The sequence below is a fragment of the Papilio xuthus genome, unplaced genomic scaffold (assembly GCF_000836235.2).
Source record: "Papilio xuthus unplaced genomic scaffold, Pxut_1.1 DF826115.1, whole genome shotgun sequence".
Classification (NCBI taxonomy): Eukaryota; Metazoa; Arthropoda; class Insecta; order Lepidoptera; family Papilionidae; genus Papilio; species Papilio xuthus.
In genome coordinates this window covers 288,201-310,439 of record NW_013532534.1, presented here as the reverse complement: position 1 = coordinate 310,439, position 22,239 = coordinate 288,201, and the positions used below count along the sequence as shown (strand labels likewise).

General features: G+C 35.3%; 1 protein-coding gene across 9 annotated transcripts in view; it reads left to right on the top strand.

Annotated features, from left to right (window-relative positions):
- LOC106123437 (uncharacterized) overlaps positions 1 to 22,239 on the top strand; it is a 40,794-nt gene that overhangs the window by 16,003 nt on the left and 2,552 nt on the right. For 3 of the 9 annotated variants that reach the window (XM_013319762.1, XM_013319757.1, XM_013319759.1), the window contains exons 2-13: positions 12,047 to 12,247; positions 13,266 to 13,429; positions 18,621 to 18,805; positions 18,879 to 19,105; positions 19,390 to 19,473; positions 19,842 to 19,956; positions 20,045 to 20,205; positions 20,292 to 20,457; positions 20,537 to 20,707; positions 20,843 to 21,214; positions 21,440 to 21,653; positions 21,881 to 22,165. In XM_013319762.1, coding sequence (XP_013175216.1) covers positions 12,074 to 12,247; positions 13,266 to 13,429; positions 18,621 to 18,805; positions 18,879 to 19,105; positions 19,390 to 19,473; positions 19,842 to 19,956; positions 20,045 to 20,205; positions 20,292 to 20,457; positions 20,537 to 20,707; positions 20,843 to 21,214; positions 21,440 to 21,653; positions 21,881 to 22,165 — 2,318 coding nt within the window. In that variant the 5' untranslated portion in view covers positions 12,047 to 12,073. Of the gene's footprint in view, positions 1 to 643; positions 771 to 12,046; positions 12,248 to 13,265; positions 13,430 to 17,608; positions 18,194 to 18,620; positions 18,806 to 18,878; positions 19,106 to 19,389; positions 19,474 to 19,841; positions 19,957 to 20,044; positions 20,206 to 20,291; positions 20,458 to 20,536; positions 20,708 to 20,842; positions 21,215 to 21,439; positions 21,654 to 21,880; positions 22,166 to 22,239 lie in introns of those variants that run through there. The other 6 variants (XM_013319758.1, XM_013319761.1, XM_013319763.1 and 3 more) reach the window with 6 other exon arrangements.

The window sequence follows — 22,239 nt, the reverse complement described above, 5'->3', positions numbered from 1 at the left end:
CATTATGCTGGAGTATAATGGACGGTGTACACTTACTGTTTACATATTTGGAGGCAGACTATTTGTGTCAAATGTAGCCTTTTTACAAGAGTACTTTCGAATTAAGAAATAAGGCATTCGGTTTTCTATTCAAGTGTCTCTATAATTATTATATAAAGTAAAAATTTCTATGGAACAATGTTTTTCCTTCAGCAGAATTACTATAAAATTGGCAACACTTCCAGTAAAAATAATTTAGCATGTATTTCGGACTAAATAAAAATATATTTGCCAGTCTTTAAACTCATAACAATCAACACAGATAATAATCGACCGTCGCTTATCTTCTCAAACTTTTAGCGGACGTGAAATTAAGGTACCGTATAATCTTTACAAGGCATTCGCCCCACCGCTGATGGCAAAACGGTGATTGTGTAAGACGTGGCGCTAAACTGCTTTTTTGTTGAACAAGAAGGAGACCGCAGTTGTATAGAGGCGAGGTAGCGCAGGCCAGTGTTTGTGGCGCTGCAAGCGGCGCTCATCTCACTTGAATAGGCCGGGCCGTTTGCGGAACAATGCAGGCTTGACGTGCGCACGCCGCGCCGACGGGAAAGCGCGGGAGGGAAAACGCGCGAAGCCGGCAGTCTCGGGCCGCGAGCGCGAGCGGCCGCGCGCCGGACCGACCTACTGCCGCCCTGGCGACCGACGAGCGCCGCGCGCGCGGCGTCACCTTTTCTGAGCCCGCAGTCAACGGCAATACTACCCCCCTCGCTGAAATTCAGTGTCAAAAGGTTGGTGACACCAAACGAGTGCGATCGAAATTCAACCCTGATCCCAGTGTTGTAAAGTCCAGTTTCGGTACTTGTTCCCATTTTACTACGAACATCCCCAAATATCGTAGTATTCTAGTTGTACGATTTCATCCCGATTGCTTTGGCACCAAATGTTATTGTATGAGTGTAATTTCCTTCTATTTTTAAGGTGCTTTTTTAAGAATGCGTTACCGTATCAAGCAGATATCCGTTAGGAATATACTCTAAAATGTAGAGCTGTAAAATTTACATAAGTTACACAACAAAAGACTTCCTCCATATGTCGATTGAATATACGGAAACCACGAGTCATCAATAAATACAAGCGTAAGGAGAAATTGTGACCCAAATATCGCTTCTTACAACTGAAATTAGATTGTGGGATTGCGTTCACATGAAACCGTCTAACTAAATCAAGCCAAGGGATATGTCATGCCCCAGAATACAGCAGTTACAGTTCGAGGCGACTAGGTGACATCACCGTTTCTGAAATAAAAGAAATACTGCGGATTATTGGGTTGAACACAATAATAATAAATGTTATATGAAAATAGATTGAAGGAAACTAGCGACCTAGTATTATTTCATCCACATGCAAACTGTTGCATTTCGATCGATCAAAAAAAGCACCAGCGCTTTTTAGAAGACAATAAGGTTTATTTTCCAAACGCAAAACAACCATCTGTTGAATATTATAATCTTTGATGGAGAATTCTTTCGTCATTAATTATAATACTTTTAATTGTTTTTATATATTATTTATAAGGTGACAAATCTGTGGAAGATTAAAAAATTTGTTCAGTTTAAGCTGAAAATGAGGTTCGGCATAAAATGGAGGTTCAGTCAAAAGGTTTTCGCAATTTAAAAAGGTTCGTTACGAGTGTCCCTACCGCTTACCTCGCCGCAACACCTACTGGTGCGTTATAATCGTTTGATGTTTTATTTTTAAAAATATCTACATTTATAACTTCACCATTAAATTATGTTGGGTTTGCAACACCTTGTATATTTTTTGCATCTTTATCGACAAACATGCTAATGTTTAAATCAAATAATTTGTAAGTACATAGAGTTTTTTTTTCTTAAGTTATCTTTTAGTCCACTAAAGTCCACTAGTGATATTAATTAGTAACGGAACCCTCACAAAATATTTTTAAACTGGTACATTGGTAAATGATGAGTTCAATAACATAACAAATAAGTCTAATATTATAAATACGATTGTTTGTATGTATGGATGGGTGGATGTTTAATAGAAGATATATTCAGAACGGTTATATGGATCTCGCTGATATTTGCCATACATGTACAACACATAGGCTACTAATTAAGTTTTTTTAACCCACGTGTACGGGGTCGCGGGCGACAGCTAGTTATACGTAATTATACGTAAATGATAGGTGATTACGATGGTAAACTTTCATATTATCAACGGACGACGAAAAACCTTAGATGGACTCTCCCAAGTCGATTCATTGTTGCTTCTCTATAAGGCTTGTGATAAAGTTGTCTTGTCTGACGCGGTGGGCGATCTAGGTGCCTTATTTATTGCACCCATCCACCAAGCCTTTACCATCCGTTACTAACTCAACTTCAATTTATGGTCTTATTATTTCCATACCGTTGGAAAACATAACATCTTTACGGAGAAATGCTTTTGGTTTTTAAAAAATGTCGAGTTATGCTGTAATATGACTATTATTATAAAACTAGCTGTCTCCCTCGCCTCTGTCCGCGTATATTAAAAAATAACTAAATTATTAGCCTATGTGATCTTCCAGACTATGTTCTACATCTGTGCCAAATTCCGTCAAAATCTGTTAAGCCGTTCCTGAGATATCTTCAAACAACTAAAAATTCGCATTTGTAATATTAATAATTTTACACAATTTATATTTATTTGGAGTGTCTTTCATGATAAAAACATATATAAAAAGTGTGGTTATGTCCAGTGACATTCAACATTATTTGTGTCAAAATTATATTCAAATTAGCCTTATATGGGTGTAATAAAATGCAATAATTGTTGTAATGATATCAATTAACTTGAGTACTTGTATGAAAGTCGCTTTAATTGAATGTCGAACAGTAATTGTTACGTAATTTATAAAATAATTATGTTGAGACTCACTTCGGCACACGGCATGGAGCCATCTGTTGCGACATTAACAATTACTTCCTTCCATTGTTGTTGATGAAAGATTCCAATGACAATCACACTGACAAAATAAAATGCGCAGTATATACACAACATTTTACATTAATAATCGTAATTACAATGAATATAAAAAATATATGTTAACTGTTATTATGTACTTTCATTACCAAAATGCCTATACAGTTGAGGACATTTATTTACTACCCATATTAGTAAAATGTAATTTAAAATTGTCATAGGAATTTACATACGTATTTAATTATAACAGTTTGTTGTGCGATATTTTTTTTATAATAAGGTGGCAAACGAGCGAGCGGCCACCTGAAATCACTGAAATAGCGAAGTGACCGTTGCCCATAGACATACGCAATTGCATATGCGTTGCCTACCTTTAATCGACGGAGGAGATGATGCACAGAAAGAAAATATTTCCATGCTTCCCCTCATCCGGAAAGTCCACTTCCACTTCCCATCCTCTCCTTATAGGAAAAAGGGTGGGAAGGGAAAGAGGACTAAATTAGGCCTCCGGGACGCACACTCATCAGACGAAACGCGGAATTGCTTCCACTTCACGCCTATCTTCCGTGTGGTCGTGGTATTTCACCGGGCGAGCCGGGACAATTTGTGCGAAGATGTTGAAGCGGGCTCTACCACTAATAATTGTGGGAAGCGAATTTAATTCTTTAACTGTAATGCAAGAAAATGAGAATGAAAGAGTTAATATGTTATTCTAAATGGACAAGCTTATGATTAGAAATGCATAACTAATTAAATTTCACTCAACAGATAGCTTGCATATTGATTACAGTGGCGGAATTGATTCCCTGTTGATTTCTATCTCTACGTTTATATAAATTGATGAGATATCATCGCATATGCCGGTTAAAGTATCTAATCTTACTAATAGTGTAAATGCGAATGTTTGGATTTATTAATGGATGGATTTAGAATTTATCTCTAGAACGGCTGCATGGATCTGAATGACATTTGGTATATACGTATAAATGTCTTGGGGAACAACATATTAAGTTTTTTATCCTAAATTCCGCGGGGACGTCGTCGTGGCAGTCGCGTGCTTGTCAGTAATACCACTCAATTACTATTTTACTTACTAAAGTGGTACTTAATGAGTCGTATTAACTATTTTGACTGTAGAATTTATAAATAAGGAATTTTTTTTTACTCTTAGGAAGATATTTCCACGGGTATGGAAGTGTGATTGTATTATATGTCAATATCTGTAGCCTAAACGCCTGAACCGATTATCGACTAATGTTTTGTGTTTCAAAGTGTAATACAGTCAAACACGTTTATAAAGTTTGTGAGATTAGAAATATATTTATTTTGATTAAGTGCTAAACAATAAATCTTATTAGAATTAACAAGGAGTGCGAATTCTTAATTTAAAAAACGTTTAAATCTTTTGTTTTTTTTTTATAAAATTGTTTACGAATACAAACAAAACGTACCGTAGAGCGTCTGTGGAGATGAGAAGCAACACAAATTATAAAATCTTGCTCCCCGGGGCATTCCGGACTATTCACAGCTTCATTATGACGAGCGAATCCTGACCCATATTTTAGAAAAATAAGTTGAGTGTATAAGGATTATTGCAACTAGGAGCGCTTCTCATTATTTTTAATTATTAAAAGTTTTGTTTCAATGAAAATGAATAGACAACAAGACGATGTAAATAATATATGTTAATAATTTTAACCTAAATTTTTAGTATGCATTTCATGTTGGCTTTGGCAAAAATATACACTGTCCACCTATCCTTTGGAAAATTTCGACGGAAGTTGTAATTTGATACGTAACTTAACCAAAGATCTTTCGGAATTCTTGCGATGTACCTATCTTTTTTCTTTTTATTTAAATCGATCATGTCTGTCGGGGTACGGTATCAGCCAGTGATTAGCGAGCAGAAAATTACCCCTCGACGAACAGGTCGCGACGCTCTAACGAGCTTATTTGCGTCCGCAGACTCAAAGAGTCTACCTTTTAACGCCTTTTCCTACATTTTAATTATAAGATAAATTGAAGCGAGCTTTTTTAAATCAACGCTTTCTATTAATTTAATACTCAGGTTTTACCTACACGACTTTTTAAGTTGTTAAATGCAAGATAAACACGGGCATGAAAACAAAGATTGATTTTTTTAAATTAACTTCAATAGGAAAATGGTTTACGCTTCATTTACATCATAAAGGAACGCATTTCAGGCGATGTCTCTATGTCAAGAGACTGAGATGCGCGTTAATTGTACGTAAATACAATTACTTTAGTATCTCTTTGATGACGTTTAGAACAGATGCCCAATCTATTCAACTAACTTTATCCTTATCCATCTCATATTTATTTTGAACTGACATCAAAAAGGATAAAAATAAAGCTCTAGGAGCACGTGGAGGAGGACTAGAAGGTAAGAGTATTAACGGCATGAGAACTTTGACATATTTGTATGACCCAATGTCAAGGTTTTAAATCCTTTGAGTGGTCTCATGTCACTCATCATCTTATGATATTATAAAACGGCCTACAGTGGCATAAATTTGAGGTAATAAAGTTAATAATATGGACGTATGTCATAAAACAATTTATATTGAAATGACGACACGAGGAATGTTAATTTCCTGAATGCGGTGCGAAACGCATGTCTCCCGTCGAGCCGGGATTGAAAACAAACCTAGTTTGAGACCCGGTTCCGCTTTTGACACGTTCTATTTGCGTAGTCCGTTCAACCGAATTCAAACTTTACTGCCTATAGCGTAACCTTTTATGTTTTAAACTTTAATCTCTTCAGAGTTCGAAATTGTTTATGGATCATTCGAGAGTTGTTTTAAATGGAACGAGCGAAATGGTTCCGCCTTTAAATTAGAGCAAAACGTGCAATCTGATATTTACAAGAAGCGAGATAAGAGACCTGTGGGGACGTATTAAGAAAGTATATTAAAACATCAGACCATCAGATTTTAATCTCAAAACAACTCCGTCTCCTAATCTTACAAAAACACAAAACACATGAACATTAAATCTCAGAACTGCGTTTTTGCAAAAGTCGTTTAGCGCGAAACAAGATAGGTCCATGATTCCTTTAGATCACAATTTTCTGTTAGTTTTATAATTTAGCTAGTGAGATTATAAACTGGCGATGTTTAGAGGCAGGCGACGAAAGTAATGAATACAACATTATGAAGAAACTCTTGAAGGTTTTCTGGAGTCTTCTAAAGTCGCGAAGTGAGTATTATCTCCACTTAGCATCCCGCTAACCCAGATTTTAACAACCCTCAATTGTAAGAGATTCATCTGGGCCTTGATGAGAACGCAACAGTTCTTTCTATACTGAAAATACAAGTATCGTGTTCATTGAACTAAGCTTAATTTATATCATGTATAGATATGTAATATTGATTATAATTTTATAAATTCGCAATTATTCGAATGAAATAAAAGATATTCGAGAAATAAGGCAAATGCTAGTTAATCTAACGGTTCAGTGGACACCAAGGTACTTATCTCCGTACATTATCTATCTGTCACTAACAAGACAAGGAAATAAATTACGTACCCATGACTCTGATCTACAAAAGCACCAGTTATATATTTTTAATAATTGGATTCCACCTCTTATAGACGGATAACTTGATGATATCTTGACATTAAACAGAGTTATGTCGAGTTTGTGGTCACATTGATATCGCAGTAGTAATTCTATACAGTAAGAGTAATGCCTAGTTTACATTAAACCAGTACAGTGGAATAATAGCGCTCAAAATCAGCGCTGGCATACATAATGTAAATACTAACTGGCAGTACATACAGTTCATGCAATGCCAGCGCTACTAACCTACTGTACTGGCATAATGTAAACCTGGCGTTATGATTATCTTTAGCCTAAGCACGTGTCGTATATTTTTATCATTGTTTTATGTAAGATATATAATAGTACCTTACATTGCGATCGGTAGTGGACTCTGGCTGTTATGAAACAGTCTGTAGATATAATTGTTCATTATGAATACATAAAGATGTCAAAAAAAAGAACGGATTTACACTGGCCGGTTAGTTTGCCATTTAATTCTTATCTTAATCGTAATTCATACGCAAAAAATGGGCTTGTCAAAAGAAGATCAACAGACATCCGGTTGCACTATTTCATAGGTATATTTTAATCAAATCTGTTTATAGAGTTGCCCGTTAATGCTCGATTTACTTCACCGTTGACCCATTTTCTTGATTGTATTTCATATTTTTCTCGTCGTTCATTTGAAATTAGGCCTTCGGATGAATCGTAAAACAGATTTAAACGTTTTAGTACTTGAACAAGCATTGGGTTATTACGAACAAAATTTACAACAAATTATTATTAAAGATTAAAAAATTTCGCGACACATTTTTTCGTTATAAATTAAGCTCTCACTCTTCCTCTCGTTTCATGAAGATATCAGTAACAGAGTATATTATTTGTAACCTCGCCTTAATAAAGTAGCTTATATCTTACTAATATTATAAATCCAAATGATTGGACGGATGGATCTTGCTAAAATTTGGCATAGAGAAAAACCAGATTAAAAGAACATATAGGGTGCTAATTTTTTTTTATTTCGCACGGACGGAGTCGCGGTCGACAGCTTGTTATATAACCAACTTTTGTAAAACTATACCATCGAAATATTAAGAGAAGAAAATAAAAAGTTTTACAAATGCAGTAAGCATTGTGCACTTTGCATTGCAATGCACTTTGAAAAGTTTCCTCGTTGCAAATTCATTGTTGTTGCTCCTTAGAATTCATGCATTTTAAAATGATGAAGTTGTCTTCAAAATATTAAATTTATTTCCCAATAGAGACTTACTTAAAATAACTTAATGTCATAGTATATTGTTATCATTTTACGATGAAAAATCATAGAAAATGTATGATTACTTCTCAACACATTTGCGAAAAAACTATGTCTAAAGGCTATCTTTTTATTAAAATAGCATTGATCTACTACATATATACAAAGTATAAAAACATATTTTGTACATGTGCTGTATTTTCATTATTACTGAGAACGAAAACTCAATTTACTAAAATGTCTGTCCATAAACCCGCATTTGTACCGGGTAATCTCCGGAACAGGTGGTCCGATTTTGACGAGACTTTGACGGGAAGGTTGCTGATGCACGCGGGCAACTCATAGACTAATTATTAATTCTGCGCTAAAGATGCCGCGGACGATCGCTATCACTTTTCATTTACAATACAACAGATGTACTTACATGTAATTACAGTTTATAAATAATGCGTTTATAACTATTAACTTACGTCATCGTTTGAAGGAATTTTTGAATACCGTTACTCGCATATAGTATGCGACTGCTATTCATACATTTGTATAGAGGTTTAGCTGTTCATATCCGGTGTAACCTGAGTGTGACTACAAGAATAACACAACTTAAGTCTATAAATTCTAAATGGTGAGAGCATTTTAAATTACACAGTGATTTCCAAACATATTCATATGACGGTGATTCTTTATTCAAGTTACATAGGTATTTCGTGATATACCATTTTTTTTTAATTCTATATTTTTTTTGTCAGTGTTATAACAAAGTTATTTCGCAGTTCGATCGAGTCGGAAGTGTCTCTCAAGGTCGAGTGTGGCTTGTGATTGATTAGGCATGAAACCCTCGACTTTTTGGTCACTCAGCCTTGACGAAACAAAAACCGAATAAAAATACATTTAGGTACATAACGTGTCAAAATTTTAAGCGAATTTTAAAGTATTCACTATTAATGAATCGTTTAATATCAATTAATTTTATTTAATGTGTATTTCAGATTGAAAATACTAAACTGATATATAAACACGGCTAAACACTCACGTATATACGTCCGGTGGCGGCACCGACTAGGTTCGAGCCCATCGGGGGCCCTTCATCTGTGGTGTACCACAGTGTGGTAAATAATACCAGTACCACTCATCCTGATGAAGAGCCCCCGATGGGCTCGAAACTAGTCGGTGCCGCCACCGGACGTATATACGTGAGTACTTAGCCGTGTTTACACATCAGTTTAGTATATTGTCTTACGAAAGTTTGAATAATTGAAAATACTAATATTTAAATAATACACTACGTACACACCATCATCTTACTATTTTATATTGACTAAATACGTAATTACTAACCTTCTATATAAAGTAAGCAAAAAATTCAATTAAACGCTTCACTCAAAAATCACATACAAAAACATAGCCTACATATAAATGAATAAAGGAACCTTTAACATGGTTATCAGTGCCTTCTTTGTTCAACATCTTTGGATTATATTTCGACTTAAAGTTTGAAATTTCATCGTTCAAGTTCCTAGGTCATAAGCTGATGGTTTATATTTGTTACTTGTTGGTCACAGTACACTGACCTCCTGACCTCAATTATATCGAATCGATCGCAAACAATCGCTTTGTTAACTTGTAACATGTAAAATCTACAATAGCTTCTGAATATATAAAGAACAATGGAAAAAGGAAATCACATTATTTCAACTTCCTTATCATTTAACTACTCCTTAAAAACAAATAACGTTCTTGATAAAATTGTAATTTGTTATATCATAAAGTGGCAAAAAAACTACGACCGCTTGGGTACCCTGAATACGCCGAAATTGGGAAGCAACCGCTGCCTATAGGCATATGCAATTGCATTTAATTGACGGAAGAGGGGACGCACTAAAGGCCCCCCAAATGCCCCTTAATATGCGTTTCCCCTTCGTTGCCTTTCTATCTTTCCCTTATAAGATAAGGTTGGAAAGGGAAAAGGGACTAATATTAGGCAATATTGTAATTATCCAACAAGTTAATGAACTCTTAACAGTAGCTAAGTGGGCTCCATTAATTATAATAGACGCAAAAGTTGACATCGTCTTTGAAACATACCTAGTATTGGAACTCTATATTCCAACATTTGAATATGACGTCCCACACTTTAACTGTTACCTAACAAAACTTATTTATAAGTCATTCATCCCATTCATACGAAGTGTGTTTTTACTAGAGTCAAAACGTAGGCTCCGGAGACTCGCCACCCACAAAAAAAAATGGGACCCACCTGCGAGTAAAATCTATTGACCAAAAAAAAAAAAACAATTTCAAAATCGTAACACGCATAAAAAATACGAACGAATTGATAACCTCCTTCTTTTTGAAGTCGGCTAATAAAAGCGGATGGGACCCAGCATTTTACTCGGTACATAATGCACGCATTTCACTCGTTCGATAAAAAGTCGAAACATGACGTTTCACGAATATACCAGCATATTACTTAGTATCATCTATTGGTTAAAATTTTAAGCTTTTAAAGGAATCTTTATTGAACAATTCTCCCTTTTTATACCTTCATAATTGCAAAAAAAAAGTATAAAACCTTTTTGGTATTTAAGACATTATTAGTTAGAATCATTTGGTGCGAATGACGTGTTTTCGTTACAAAGTCCAGTATCAGAATGAATGGCGAGGGGATATGAACCTCGACATTTAGTAAGGCTAGTGTCGAGTCAGTACACTGGCTGATTTCCGTATTTTCTTCCTATCATTACTCAGGCTTAGTCACTGATCAAAATTGTAAGGCGTAATACTAAGGAACTGAGAATATGGTTGTTAGTTACGGCATCGATCATTATTCAATTAGTGGTAGTTAAATGACTTATTTTGGTGTAGGGTTTCACTTTAATTTTATTGGATAACAACCTTTTCCTTCAGATTTGAGTTACTGTTAATTAACAATCTTTGAAGCCGGTAAATTGATGGAGGAAAAGTCTCACGCCTTTTAACTTAGGCTAGTCGTTTGAAACAGTATCGATTTTTTCTATTTTTATCTTCGAAAATCTAGTACTATTACCAAAGATAAAGAATTAATTCTATCATTGTTATGTCTATACTTTTTTGTTTTAATAACCACTAAAAAGTTAGTCATACAATAAAAAACTAAATGCGCTGTGCTTTTAAATTGATTTCAAAAACTGCACAAATAGTTAAGTAAAAATATTTGTTTTCAATTTGTTTGTCTTTCATTGGAAAATTTTTAATCACTGAATTTTTACGAGAGAATTTTATAGAGGTATAACCTAGTTTCATTTATTCATAGTAGTAAAACGAAGGTGATAATAATTTTAAAAATGTAACTGGCATACAAATAAAAAACAAAACATTTTACTTTTTTAAAAAACAATTTGAAAGATTCTAATTACAAATTATAGAAATTAAACATTTGAACACTAAACGTAGTTTGAATGTGTTTTAATTATTTATGTTTTGTAATTTTTTTAATATTTATGATCCTTAGTAAATAAATTGAAACAATTATTTTGCATTCAAATCGTACTCCTTATGTTCTCGTTTCTCGAGTAGTTCGTATTAGGATATAATTATAAAGCGGAAGAGTTTGTTTGTTTAAACGCGCTAATCTCAGGAACTACTTGTCCGATTTGAAAAATTCTTTTTTTTGTTGAATAGTCCATTTATAGAGAAAGGCTATATAACATTATGCTGCTACCAATTGTTCTTTAAATTCCGCGCGGATGGAGTCGCGGTGACAGCGAGTTAGTAATAAAGCTGATCATTACTGGAAATAATTAAGATGTAAATATTTAAATGTAAAAGAATTTAAGCCTCGCTAACTTTTTATTCATCTTAAAGAACTGGATAGTAGTACTTAAAATAACTAGTAGGGCAATAAGTAGAGCGAATAAATTTAAAAGTTGACATTGAGTAATATCGACTTTATTAACTCGTTGTTCCAGTTCCGTGGTCAATATGTTTATAAAAGTTTTAATGAGCTGTTGTCACGTGAAAGTTAACGCTTTTAGATCGATCGTTGTTAATTAAATAGACTTTTACTACACAGATTTAATATTAACTTGTCATGTATGTATGAATATAGTTAGGTACCTAAAGTGATTTTTTTTCCTCACTTTTATTTCTACAACATTTTGTATAGTACTTTTAATTAGGTACTTTTCTCTATCAATATTCTTAATTTTAAATATACTTATTTCTTTTTTCAGTTAAATATTTTATTCATTTGCAAGTAAAATATATAACCGTTTGTTACTCAGGTGCGCGTACGTGAATTCTACATCGCGATGCAGCGTTGCCCCTACATCCACGAGATGAAGGAGCGGCTGCTGGGCGCGCCTCCCGATACCCCCGACACGAGGGAGGCCAGAGAGGCAAGAGAAGGGAGAGGCGCAGGGGAAGGACCCCGTGATCGCGCCCTCGAATTAGTTCAAGACACCCAGGTCGGCACCATCGTCAAAGTAAGATGTCATCCTCACCACCATTACTTTTATTACGTTTAGGCTTAGGTTAGTTTTTAAGCTGCAGGCAAACCCTAGTATGTGTGTAGCATTTGTTGCTTTATATTTGGCTCGTTCACGTACCGACACGTGTTGCCGGTCCAAAGGTCTGACATTGCCTGACGCTCCCTCTTTCCGGCATGTACTTATGGCGTGTACGCCCTAGACAAACACTACATTAATGCATACTCTATGTGTGTGACAATGACAGTGTGTAATGTGTACGACAAAACTTTACAGTACGTGTATATTGAAATTCGGTTATGAACGAAAGTTAAAAACCGGTCATGAAAACCCTTATGGGACCCTTATACAAGTTTTTTTTTTTTATTTTGAAAACAATAAGGCAAATAAATTTACTATAATATTATATATTTATAACACTTGAAGTATTATTTAATAATAAACGGGTAATGAACTGCAAATACATGAAAGGACAACCGAAGTTACGAAAAATTGCACTCTTAAGTAACCAGTTTAAAATCGACTGCAAATTGCTCATTGAATTTATAATTCGTTTCTTCAATTATGAAATTCAATTAAGTACAATAGTTAATATCTAAAAAAACGTAAGAAAACTTCTGTTAATCATCTATTGTATTACGGCTTAGGAAGAACAATAAAATTATCTATAATTCATATATGTTAATTATAAAATGTATGCATAGTTTACGTTTATTTCTTCATCTCCCATTACATCACCGTATATTCTAAGACGGAACCGAGGCATACCATGTACTTATTCACTTAAATATTACCAAGTATTACATTAAGAGATACTAGGAGATGAGAGATGCATAGTTAGGGTGAAGATACTTCTTGATAAAAAACATAGAAGTATAAGTCAACAACTGGTCCGACCTGTCTTTTGGTCTACTACTACTTGGATTTCTACAGTCAAACAGATGTGCAATAGCCACCTATCCTGCTATTAAGATTATAATGATATTAACTTAACAATAAATATTGTCTACTTTAGCTGAATTCCGACGGGTACGGGTCGCACACGTCGCCGGCGCGGGCTCCGCTGGTGACGGACGAGTGCGAGGCGCCCGCGGACGAGACGGACGCGCTGTCGCCCACAGAAGCAGTACTACGGTACCGTGCTTGCTGTCAGCCGGACACAACGCCCAAAAATGCCAAGTGAGTGAAGATAAACTATAGTACTTGCTGTAGCTGGAAGTATACAGCTACATATTAATCCATATCAAGTGTTGCATTTCATCTTTGCGTTAATGGCACGACGTGAACCGACCTATGTAATCTACAGAACATATTGGACGTTACATATAATATTATCTGTAAGTAATAGGTATTTGAGGAAGTACGTTCTCAAATGATTAATTTGAAAGCATAGAGATACAGAGAAGGCAGTGGACGATGCATCTCATTAGGTGTACAACAAAGCAACACAAAACAAACTTGTTTGTCGTCGCTTTGTGCTACGAATCGTAATGGTATTGCTTTTGAGCGCATCGCTCTCTACACAGTTCATATACATGTATCGAGATAGAATATATTAATTGTTTATGTTATATTCTTGTTATACTCTTGTTGTAACCTATAACAAAGTAAACATACATTCACACATACATACATAGATGTAAAAGGTGACATAATTCAGAAGAGAATGAAAAGATTTTAAGGACGGAACCTGATGGATCAACCCTACGTTAGTGGGACAAGGTGAGGAAGATGATGAGTAAATGTCATATCGAATGAATATTGTCCGCAGTTTTATTAAAAAAAAAACAATAATAACATTATGGTCGATAGACCGCAGCATCATTGTATTGACTTATTTGATACATCACGCTTAACTTGTTAAATGGGTTACATTGCCCTATTATTATGTTACGTATAAAACATTTTATTAAAAAAAGCCTCAATGGAAAGTTTAAAAATATATAAAGGAGAGGAAGCTGTAATCAAAGTGTCTACGTCGCATGGTTGGACAATCGATTAAATGGTACGCGTACCAATGAAGCACGTGCGATGTTAAAATAGATGAATAATAAAGCTTACTACCTTGTGATAAAGTTTAAAATCGTTTGATTAATGTTAGGTTTATTTAAGCGCGGTCAGGAAGGCAATCGTGCGTTGTCAAACATGGACATGTAAACGGTCACTGCCTTGATTCCCGGATGTAAGGATTAAAGGATGGTACTTTGAATTATTACCTACTTATTTTTATGTGTAATGTACAAAACCATATCTTCTATCAATTGGGCGGGTCAGATTATTTCAAATGGATAGTCGATGCAATAAAAATGTTTAGCTTAGAACAGTCGCCTTACTTGAATTTTTATTAAACACTACGGGTACTTAGGTACTACTTAAGTACTCTCAAGATTTACAATGCCTTTTTATAATCTTTATTTTTCCGATTAAACTTATTTAAAAAACCATATAAAAAGTCACTGTTTTTTTTCTTTATTACGTTTTCGAGACGTCCAGCGCCATCTAGTTTTACAGACACTAACTATAAAAACTTTCAGAACATTGAGTGAAACGACATGTTTTCGTGGCTCTGGTTCTAAGTTATTTATATATCAAAAAAACATAAACAATCTAAGATAAAATTTCTTGTAATTTTTTATTGAAAATATAAACATATAAAATGTGTTTGGAAGCTCTCTTCAACTACGTGGCAGTAAATGTCGGAAATTAGGAGTCGTACAATAATTAAAATATCTAAAGTAACAAATATTTTTCACATTATTTTTAATTAAAGCAATCGTCAATTCATGAGAGACAAAAATTACGTAATGAAAGATGTTATCATCGCTTATAACAGTACTTTAATTATGCTTATGTCATTTCTTGCGTGATGTTTATTTCTAATGGAAACACGGGCACAAATAACTACCAATAACGAATCGTTGATACAAAGATTCTTGTATCACATTTCTGTGCAAAGATTCAAAAATTACAACGAATAACTAATAATTTTCATAACTTTAGGAAAAAGATAACACGGAAATGGTTAAATTAGTTTTGAATTTTTCTATTAAAAAACTTTTAATTAAAATTGAAGTCGTCAAACATTTTGTCTTTGGTACCAAAAATTATAAAACCCACAAATTCTGTCCATGATTTTTTTTGTATAAGATCTACTAAGAAGTCTACTGACTGGAATTGAATAATTCAAGGGACAATGAACATTCAGCCTTATCCGTCTAGACATTGCGAGTCTCAGGCCCATTAATGGGTGCGCTTAAAGTCACCCGACCAAAACGATATGCAAGTGTGTATTCGACACAAGGCCGATTATATTTATTATGTCATTGACGGGCTTAAACTCTTATTTAAATTGCTGAGACGCGTCTGTCGCCGGGTTTCGCATACTTAGCGATGGGAATGCATTCAATCGACGTCTACATGTTAATTAGCTCGCTAAAGATTGCGATTACGACAGAGTTTCTAAATTAGTCTGTGTCTAAAGAATATTGTTTATTATTATTAAACTAAAAACGATGTACTTACTGACACAGCGTTATTGGAACTAGAAAAGTACAGACTTAAAAATATATTATACCATAGACTAACTTGATGTGTTTTTTAATTACAAAGCTACTTTTATATTACAAGCAGAATGGCGCTAGTATTTATATAATAATACAATGAAATAGGATTTCGATATAAATAATAACATATATCTTTTTTTATTATGGATTTGATACATTTGATTGAGCGTTAAATTAGCACAGAAAGGAGAAGCTTGGATCCGCAAATGCACGCAAATTTAACACATTAAATGCTTCTATTCATTTCTCATGTATTCTACAAATTATTTTCATGTATCGCAGTACGTAGTTGGCATTGAATGTATTAAAAGATATCTGAAAAAAAAAAACTAAGTACGTAACTTAAAAACAATAGAATGCTACAGATATATAGACTAAGTGGATGTTTTAAATAGCCTTTACTGACTGATATATATATTTTATACAAGTAGACGTCTTTTTATTCTTACAAAATATTTTTCTCAAGTTGTTCATTGTTTGCACAAAAGATTATATTCTTATAGTAAAAGCACTTTGAGAATAGTGGCTAAAATGTGTTTTAGATAAAGAAAAGTCTTCTGTATGCTATATGGAAAGTAAAGTAATACTTAAATAGTTAGGAATATTATAAAGAAAATTATATACTCAAGTTCAGTAATATATTATGTTTAACATATCTGTCTACCCCAGTTTGGTTATAAGTTTGAGAGCTGGATTGATTGGATAGACTTAAGTTATGAAATCAGTTGTTTCTTAATATTTTTAGCAGTCGCGTGTTAATTATGACACAGTACAGTAACTGTTACTAATTAAATTTGATCTTATTCGGAGATTGTTAATACTAGCTTCATAAATAACGTATTATTAGTGCGTTACAACATAATCTTCAGTATTCATTCAGGGAAGAAGGATCGTTCAAATAATTATGGAGATTAAAATTAGAATCATTTGTTTTTAAAAGTGACATCTTACTAATATTATAAATGCGAATGTTTGGATGCTTGGATGGATGTTTGTTTGAAGGTATCTCCAGAATGACTTAACGTATCTTGCGGAAATTTGATATCCATATAGAACATAGTTTGGAAGAACACATAGGTTACCTATTAAGTTTTTTTTTAATTCCGCGTGGATGAAGTCGCAAGCAACATCTACTTTATATAAAGTCGGCAAAAAACCACTTGATTAATGTACTATAGTATTCCACTATTACGCAATGACCCGTATAAAACACAAACGTACACTCACAATGTCGCGTGACGTAGTACATACAGATCACAAGATAGGTATCTACTATAAGCACCTATTACGTAGTACTTGCCTGTAAACGTTAAGTTCGTTAACCCACAGTGTAAGGGGTCAGCGAAGTTCAAATTTAAAATAGGTTCATTATATATCCCTGATTATTTGTTAATCTATGTATGCTATTAATCAACGAAGCTAGTTATTAGTAATGGCATAAAGTGCGCAGTATTTTAAGGGCGTTTTTTGCTTCTTTTGGTAAGCAGGGGCCGGGTCAGTGGGTCGTGCGCGCAGCCTCCAAAGCTCGCTGGGAGACGCGTCTCTATCGACCCAGCGCCAGCTCACGCTAGGGTTGCCTACATTTTAATATTTTTTACTAAGTGATTATAAAGTCAGTTGAAAATATATTTCTACCAATTTTCTATGCGCGGTTATATTCTTATACATACAGTGCCACCATATAATTTTACGACTGTCACTTGATAAACTTGTGCTGCGTGACGAACAATAATAAGCGCTTTATTGATCGGTATTTGAACAACTTTTTAAAATGTATAATTACGAAGGTACTCGAGTCCAGACGGGTAACATGTATGACTTTATAACGCCCATGCACTTGTGTAATACATACCACCCTTTTGCTGGCATCAAAGACGTAATTCCGCCAAATGACATATCCCTCGTGCCATTTACGAGTGCAATTTATATAAAATAGGGTGATTTCGGGAGGGTCGGTGCCACCCCTGGCTTCGTACCTCGCCGCGCAGCATCCGCAACTGCGCAACTCTCCGCGCACTCGACTGGGAGGCTCGGTCTCGACGCCGCTCCTTCTTACTTCCGGACTCATTTTACCTTGAAAAAAGTCCTTGGCGGTCCCGCCCTTACCTAAATCTTAAAGAACTCGACCCTGCTATGCCCTCGTGAACTCCCTTTTACCTTACCGTGCCGTGAGTGAAGTGATAACGATGGGGAAGGAGAAACACCATATGGAGACCGAGGTGAAGGTGGCCACTGTGGAGCTGGAGTCGGTGGATAACATGGCCACCCTGCCTGTCGGTCAGCACCGCCAGCAGGGAAGCGATATAGCTATCGCAGAAAAGCATAACACCACAAACAAAGAGATGGAGCTCAAGTGCGTCCAGCCAAAACCATCTAAGAAGTATGTCTTAGAAATATAGTAGCGTATTTGGTGATCTGTAAATACCTGAAATTTTAGTAGTTTGTTAAATATTTTACTGGAATTTTTTTTGTGCAATGTGCAATTAGTGTAACATATTTACTACATAACTTTTACAAGTATTATAATATTTTATGACATGATATTTTCCGTATTGTTTTTACGTATTTTCGGTATCGTTTTTATCGACGTATAGAACACTTTTCATTGTCTTTGAAGACACTTATACATAACTTACGTAACGCATAAACATTTTTTAAACGAAATTTCAGTACAGAGAACAGAAATTATTATTAAATGTTCATGCCTTAATCCGGAAAAGCTGATGAAGAGGTCGACTCCGGCGATTTTTTATTGATTTTTACAACTCTCATTGTTCTTTATTTAAAAGTTGATCTCTTGTTTTCAGAACATCATTATTCATCATCTCAAGTTTTATTTACGCTAAACTACTGGTAGTGGTGTGCATCGCGTACGTAATCAGCGATGTCATCACTCACAACCTCCCGCTCTACTACTACGAGGGTTTCTTCACCTATTTGTATGGAATGAGTATACTCTTCCTGCTCTACGTCTTCTGTTTCCTACTTCAGGGTAAGTATACTTCATAGTTCAAAATTTTGAGTTAAAGAAAGAATAATATAATGTGACCTATTTTCCAAAATAGAAAGTGCTTGCTGCAACGGTAGTCCGCCAAAACCGAAGCCACCACCGAAAGAAAAGAAACCCAAAAAAGAAAAGGAAAAGAAGACCAAAGATAAAGAAGGAAAGGAAGGAAAGGATGGAAAAGATGGAAAAAAGGATGCAAAGAAGGATGGTAAATCTAAGGACAAGGACAAGGATGGCGGAAAGGACAAGGCGACTAAAGAAAGCAAGAAACAAAGTCAATTCCAGGTTAGCAGCAATTATTTTTAGTTTTATAATAGCATATCACCAGCACATCCAACTTTTTCGTTTAACCTTATGATCCATGTGTCGCTTCCTATCGTTTTATTGTTGTGTTGTAACCACTCAAGATTTGATCTATCACAAAAGCAAAGAAGTTTCAAATTTTAGCGATATTATGTTTAGCTTTTCACAAAAATCGTATAAGCGCTTGATTAGGACGTGACTGGCCGCATGATCCCCTTTTCTGTTTACGCTGGCTATTTTTTTGTTTTTCCATATCATTTGGGCAGGAGGTGTATCCCCGTAAGATGCGTGATAAAGTACGACAACAACAATTACAAATGCAAATGGCTCAGTTGTATGCGTCTGATCAGGTGAGGCATTATAAAATGACGCAGCCTGCTTAAACTATACCATATAATTACCGAGCTTTGGATGTGCTGTTTTATTCTATTTAGTTGCAGATTGTTGTGCTTGTGTTGTGTCCGCTATTCCCTTTGCTTCTTCAACCTATGACCGAAGACTGCTTAAGTAGTTTGAAGATATTTCGTCCAATTTTAACCAAAATGACCTCCCTTGACACTGAAAATAAACTATTTTGCTACCACCATCGATATTTAAATTACAATGTATGTCCTTTTTGTAAAAAAAGCCTTACTAATTACAGTCTTTGGCGGTGCGAAAAATCTTATTTGGTGAGTTCAAGTCAATTGATTCTTAAATTCTCTTTTTTTCTGTTTAGCAACAAGATGTCGTGGAGTTGGAAGCCGGTCCTGTTGCAAGACCAATGCGCCGACGAAAGACTTCGCAGAACGACCATAGCCACGGAAGCTTCTTCCTTAGAATTGGCGCAATCGGTAACACATTCATTTTTAATAATTTCTACATTGAAATGATACAATTTTAGAACAAAACAGCTTATAAATTATGTTTTACATTTTACAGCATTTGGCCTAGGCACCATGATCTACAATGGCTTAGAATTCGGAACATTCTTCGAATTGCCTTTGGATTCACCTTGTTATCTCATTCTTAAAGGTGTAAACCCAGTATTGCAGATGGTCTTTACGTTTATGCAAATGTATTTTATCTTTATGAATTCGAGAGTAAGTTTAATTTTAAAATTCAATTTAAATGAAATAAGGTATGATGTCTATTGGTATTCTTACATCGCATTGTTTTTTTTTTTCAGTTGAACATCCATCGGTTCAAAGTAATTGCTCGATTCGGCCTTATGCACGTTGTCGCTACCAACATTTGTGTTTGGATTCGCACTCTGGTGCTGGAATCTCTGAAAGAGATTACCGATTACCATGTAAAGAATCCTCAGGGTATTCCTGGCGAAGGCATACTTGGAAGTAAGAACATTTTTTAATTCATAATGTTTCCCAGTTTTTAAATTTTTCCCATTATTTATTATATATTTTGTTTGTTCAGAAGTCATCCGGAAACATACCTTGAGACATTCTGGTAAAGTATTTGGCGCGGCAACCACGGCCGCTACCAGTATCGCGGCGACATCGATATCTATGGCAAAGAGCACAAGCGATCAGATACTTAATGTCGTTACGACTACCGTAGCTGCCCCTACTACCGCTTCAACTACGAGTATGTATACTGTTGTACTTATGTTTAAAACCCGTTATCCTTGTACTAACTCAATGTAAGAAAAAAAATAACGTCACCATACATGTATCTATTCCCATTCTAAACGCATGTATGTGTATTAAAAATATTTTTCAGCAACCACTCCTTCACCATATTATAATGCCGGTAGTGGATTCATATCAAATTCCAAAATAATCGACACTATTAAAAGCACGGTAGGGTACGGCAACGGTTTGCATCACGGTCGCGAGTCGAAACACTCCTGGCTGAACGATAACCCATTCACGACCACATCAACCATCGCACCGATAACTACTGATAAAGTGACTCCGACTCAAACAGCCATGTTGGAAGTTTTCCAATGGCTTTATACTTCGACTTTAAAACCCATAGTCAATAGCGTGACCACAATGGTGTCCTCGACGCCGGAAACATACATAACAGACAAAGATGAATGGGGAAATAGCATTCAAAAGTATCGCGTCGATGAACCACCTCATGTGCCAGGTTTGTCGTTGGAGTTCAAGCATCACATTTTGTTCGCCGCCGTTGCACAGTTATTTTGCGATTTTTATGTTATGAAGAGTAGTTAGCACATGCAATACGATACTGTCGATTGTCATTCATTATTTTTATGCATGTGCCGTCCTTTTTTAGCTATTAATTTTAGTTTTTATTTTAATCCTGGTTATTTTTAAATTACTAATTTAAATTATTCTTTATGTTTCTCAGCTAATTCCACGGAACTCTTCGAGTCTTTTGATATATTGAACCCGGCCGCCCTGATTGCCAATATCGATAATTCAACTGTCTGTGGAAGGAATCCAATCATGGGTACCATCGTTACTGACTCCGCTCCATATCTTTATCCATTTATTATTGAGTATTCGCTTATCGGAGCAGCCGTTATTTACGTTATGTGGAAGCATATCGGAAGATACCCAAGGTAAATTGTTGTTGTGAAAATGTCATATTTCATATGTAGTGAAACTTCACACAAGTAGCGATGCAACCAATAGCATTTCATTCGTAAACCTAGGAAAATTGTAAAAATTTAGACTAGATAATAATGTAGAAACTAACATAGAGTCATTATTTACAACTATCAGTTGATCAGTATTAACAAACGCATCTGATTTCCGTGTGCATTACCAAATGCATATTTGGTTGCAGCGTGGCGAACGATGAAGATCTGGAAAGACGTCTGGAAGCTGTTCTCTCCCGCAGGGCGGCGGCGCTGGCGGCTGCGCAGCGTGGCAATCGCGTCGACTGCGCCGGTGCTTCCAAGGGTCTCTTCTGTGGATTGCTGCTTTTGGTCGCGTCTCTTATCTGCTTGATCTTATTCTTCGTCTTGATTAGACATCACGAACTGAAGCGTCTGTCGATTTACTTGGCCGACGTCTCACACTGCGCTCTCATGGTCCTGTCTATTTTGGCAATATTGATTGGGTTTATACGGTAAGTTAATTACTACGGTAATAATTAATACGATAAGTTACAAGGATTAGATCATTTTTCAAATCAAAATTCTT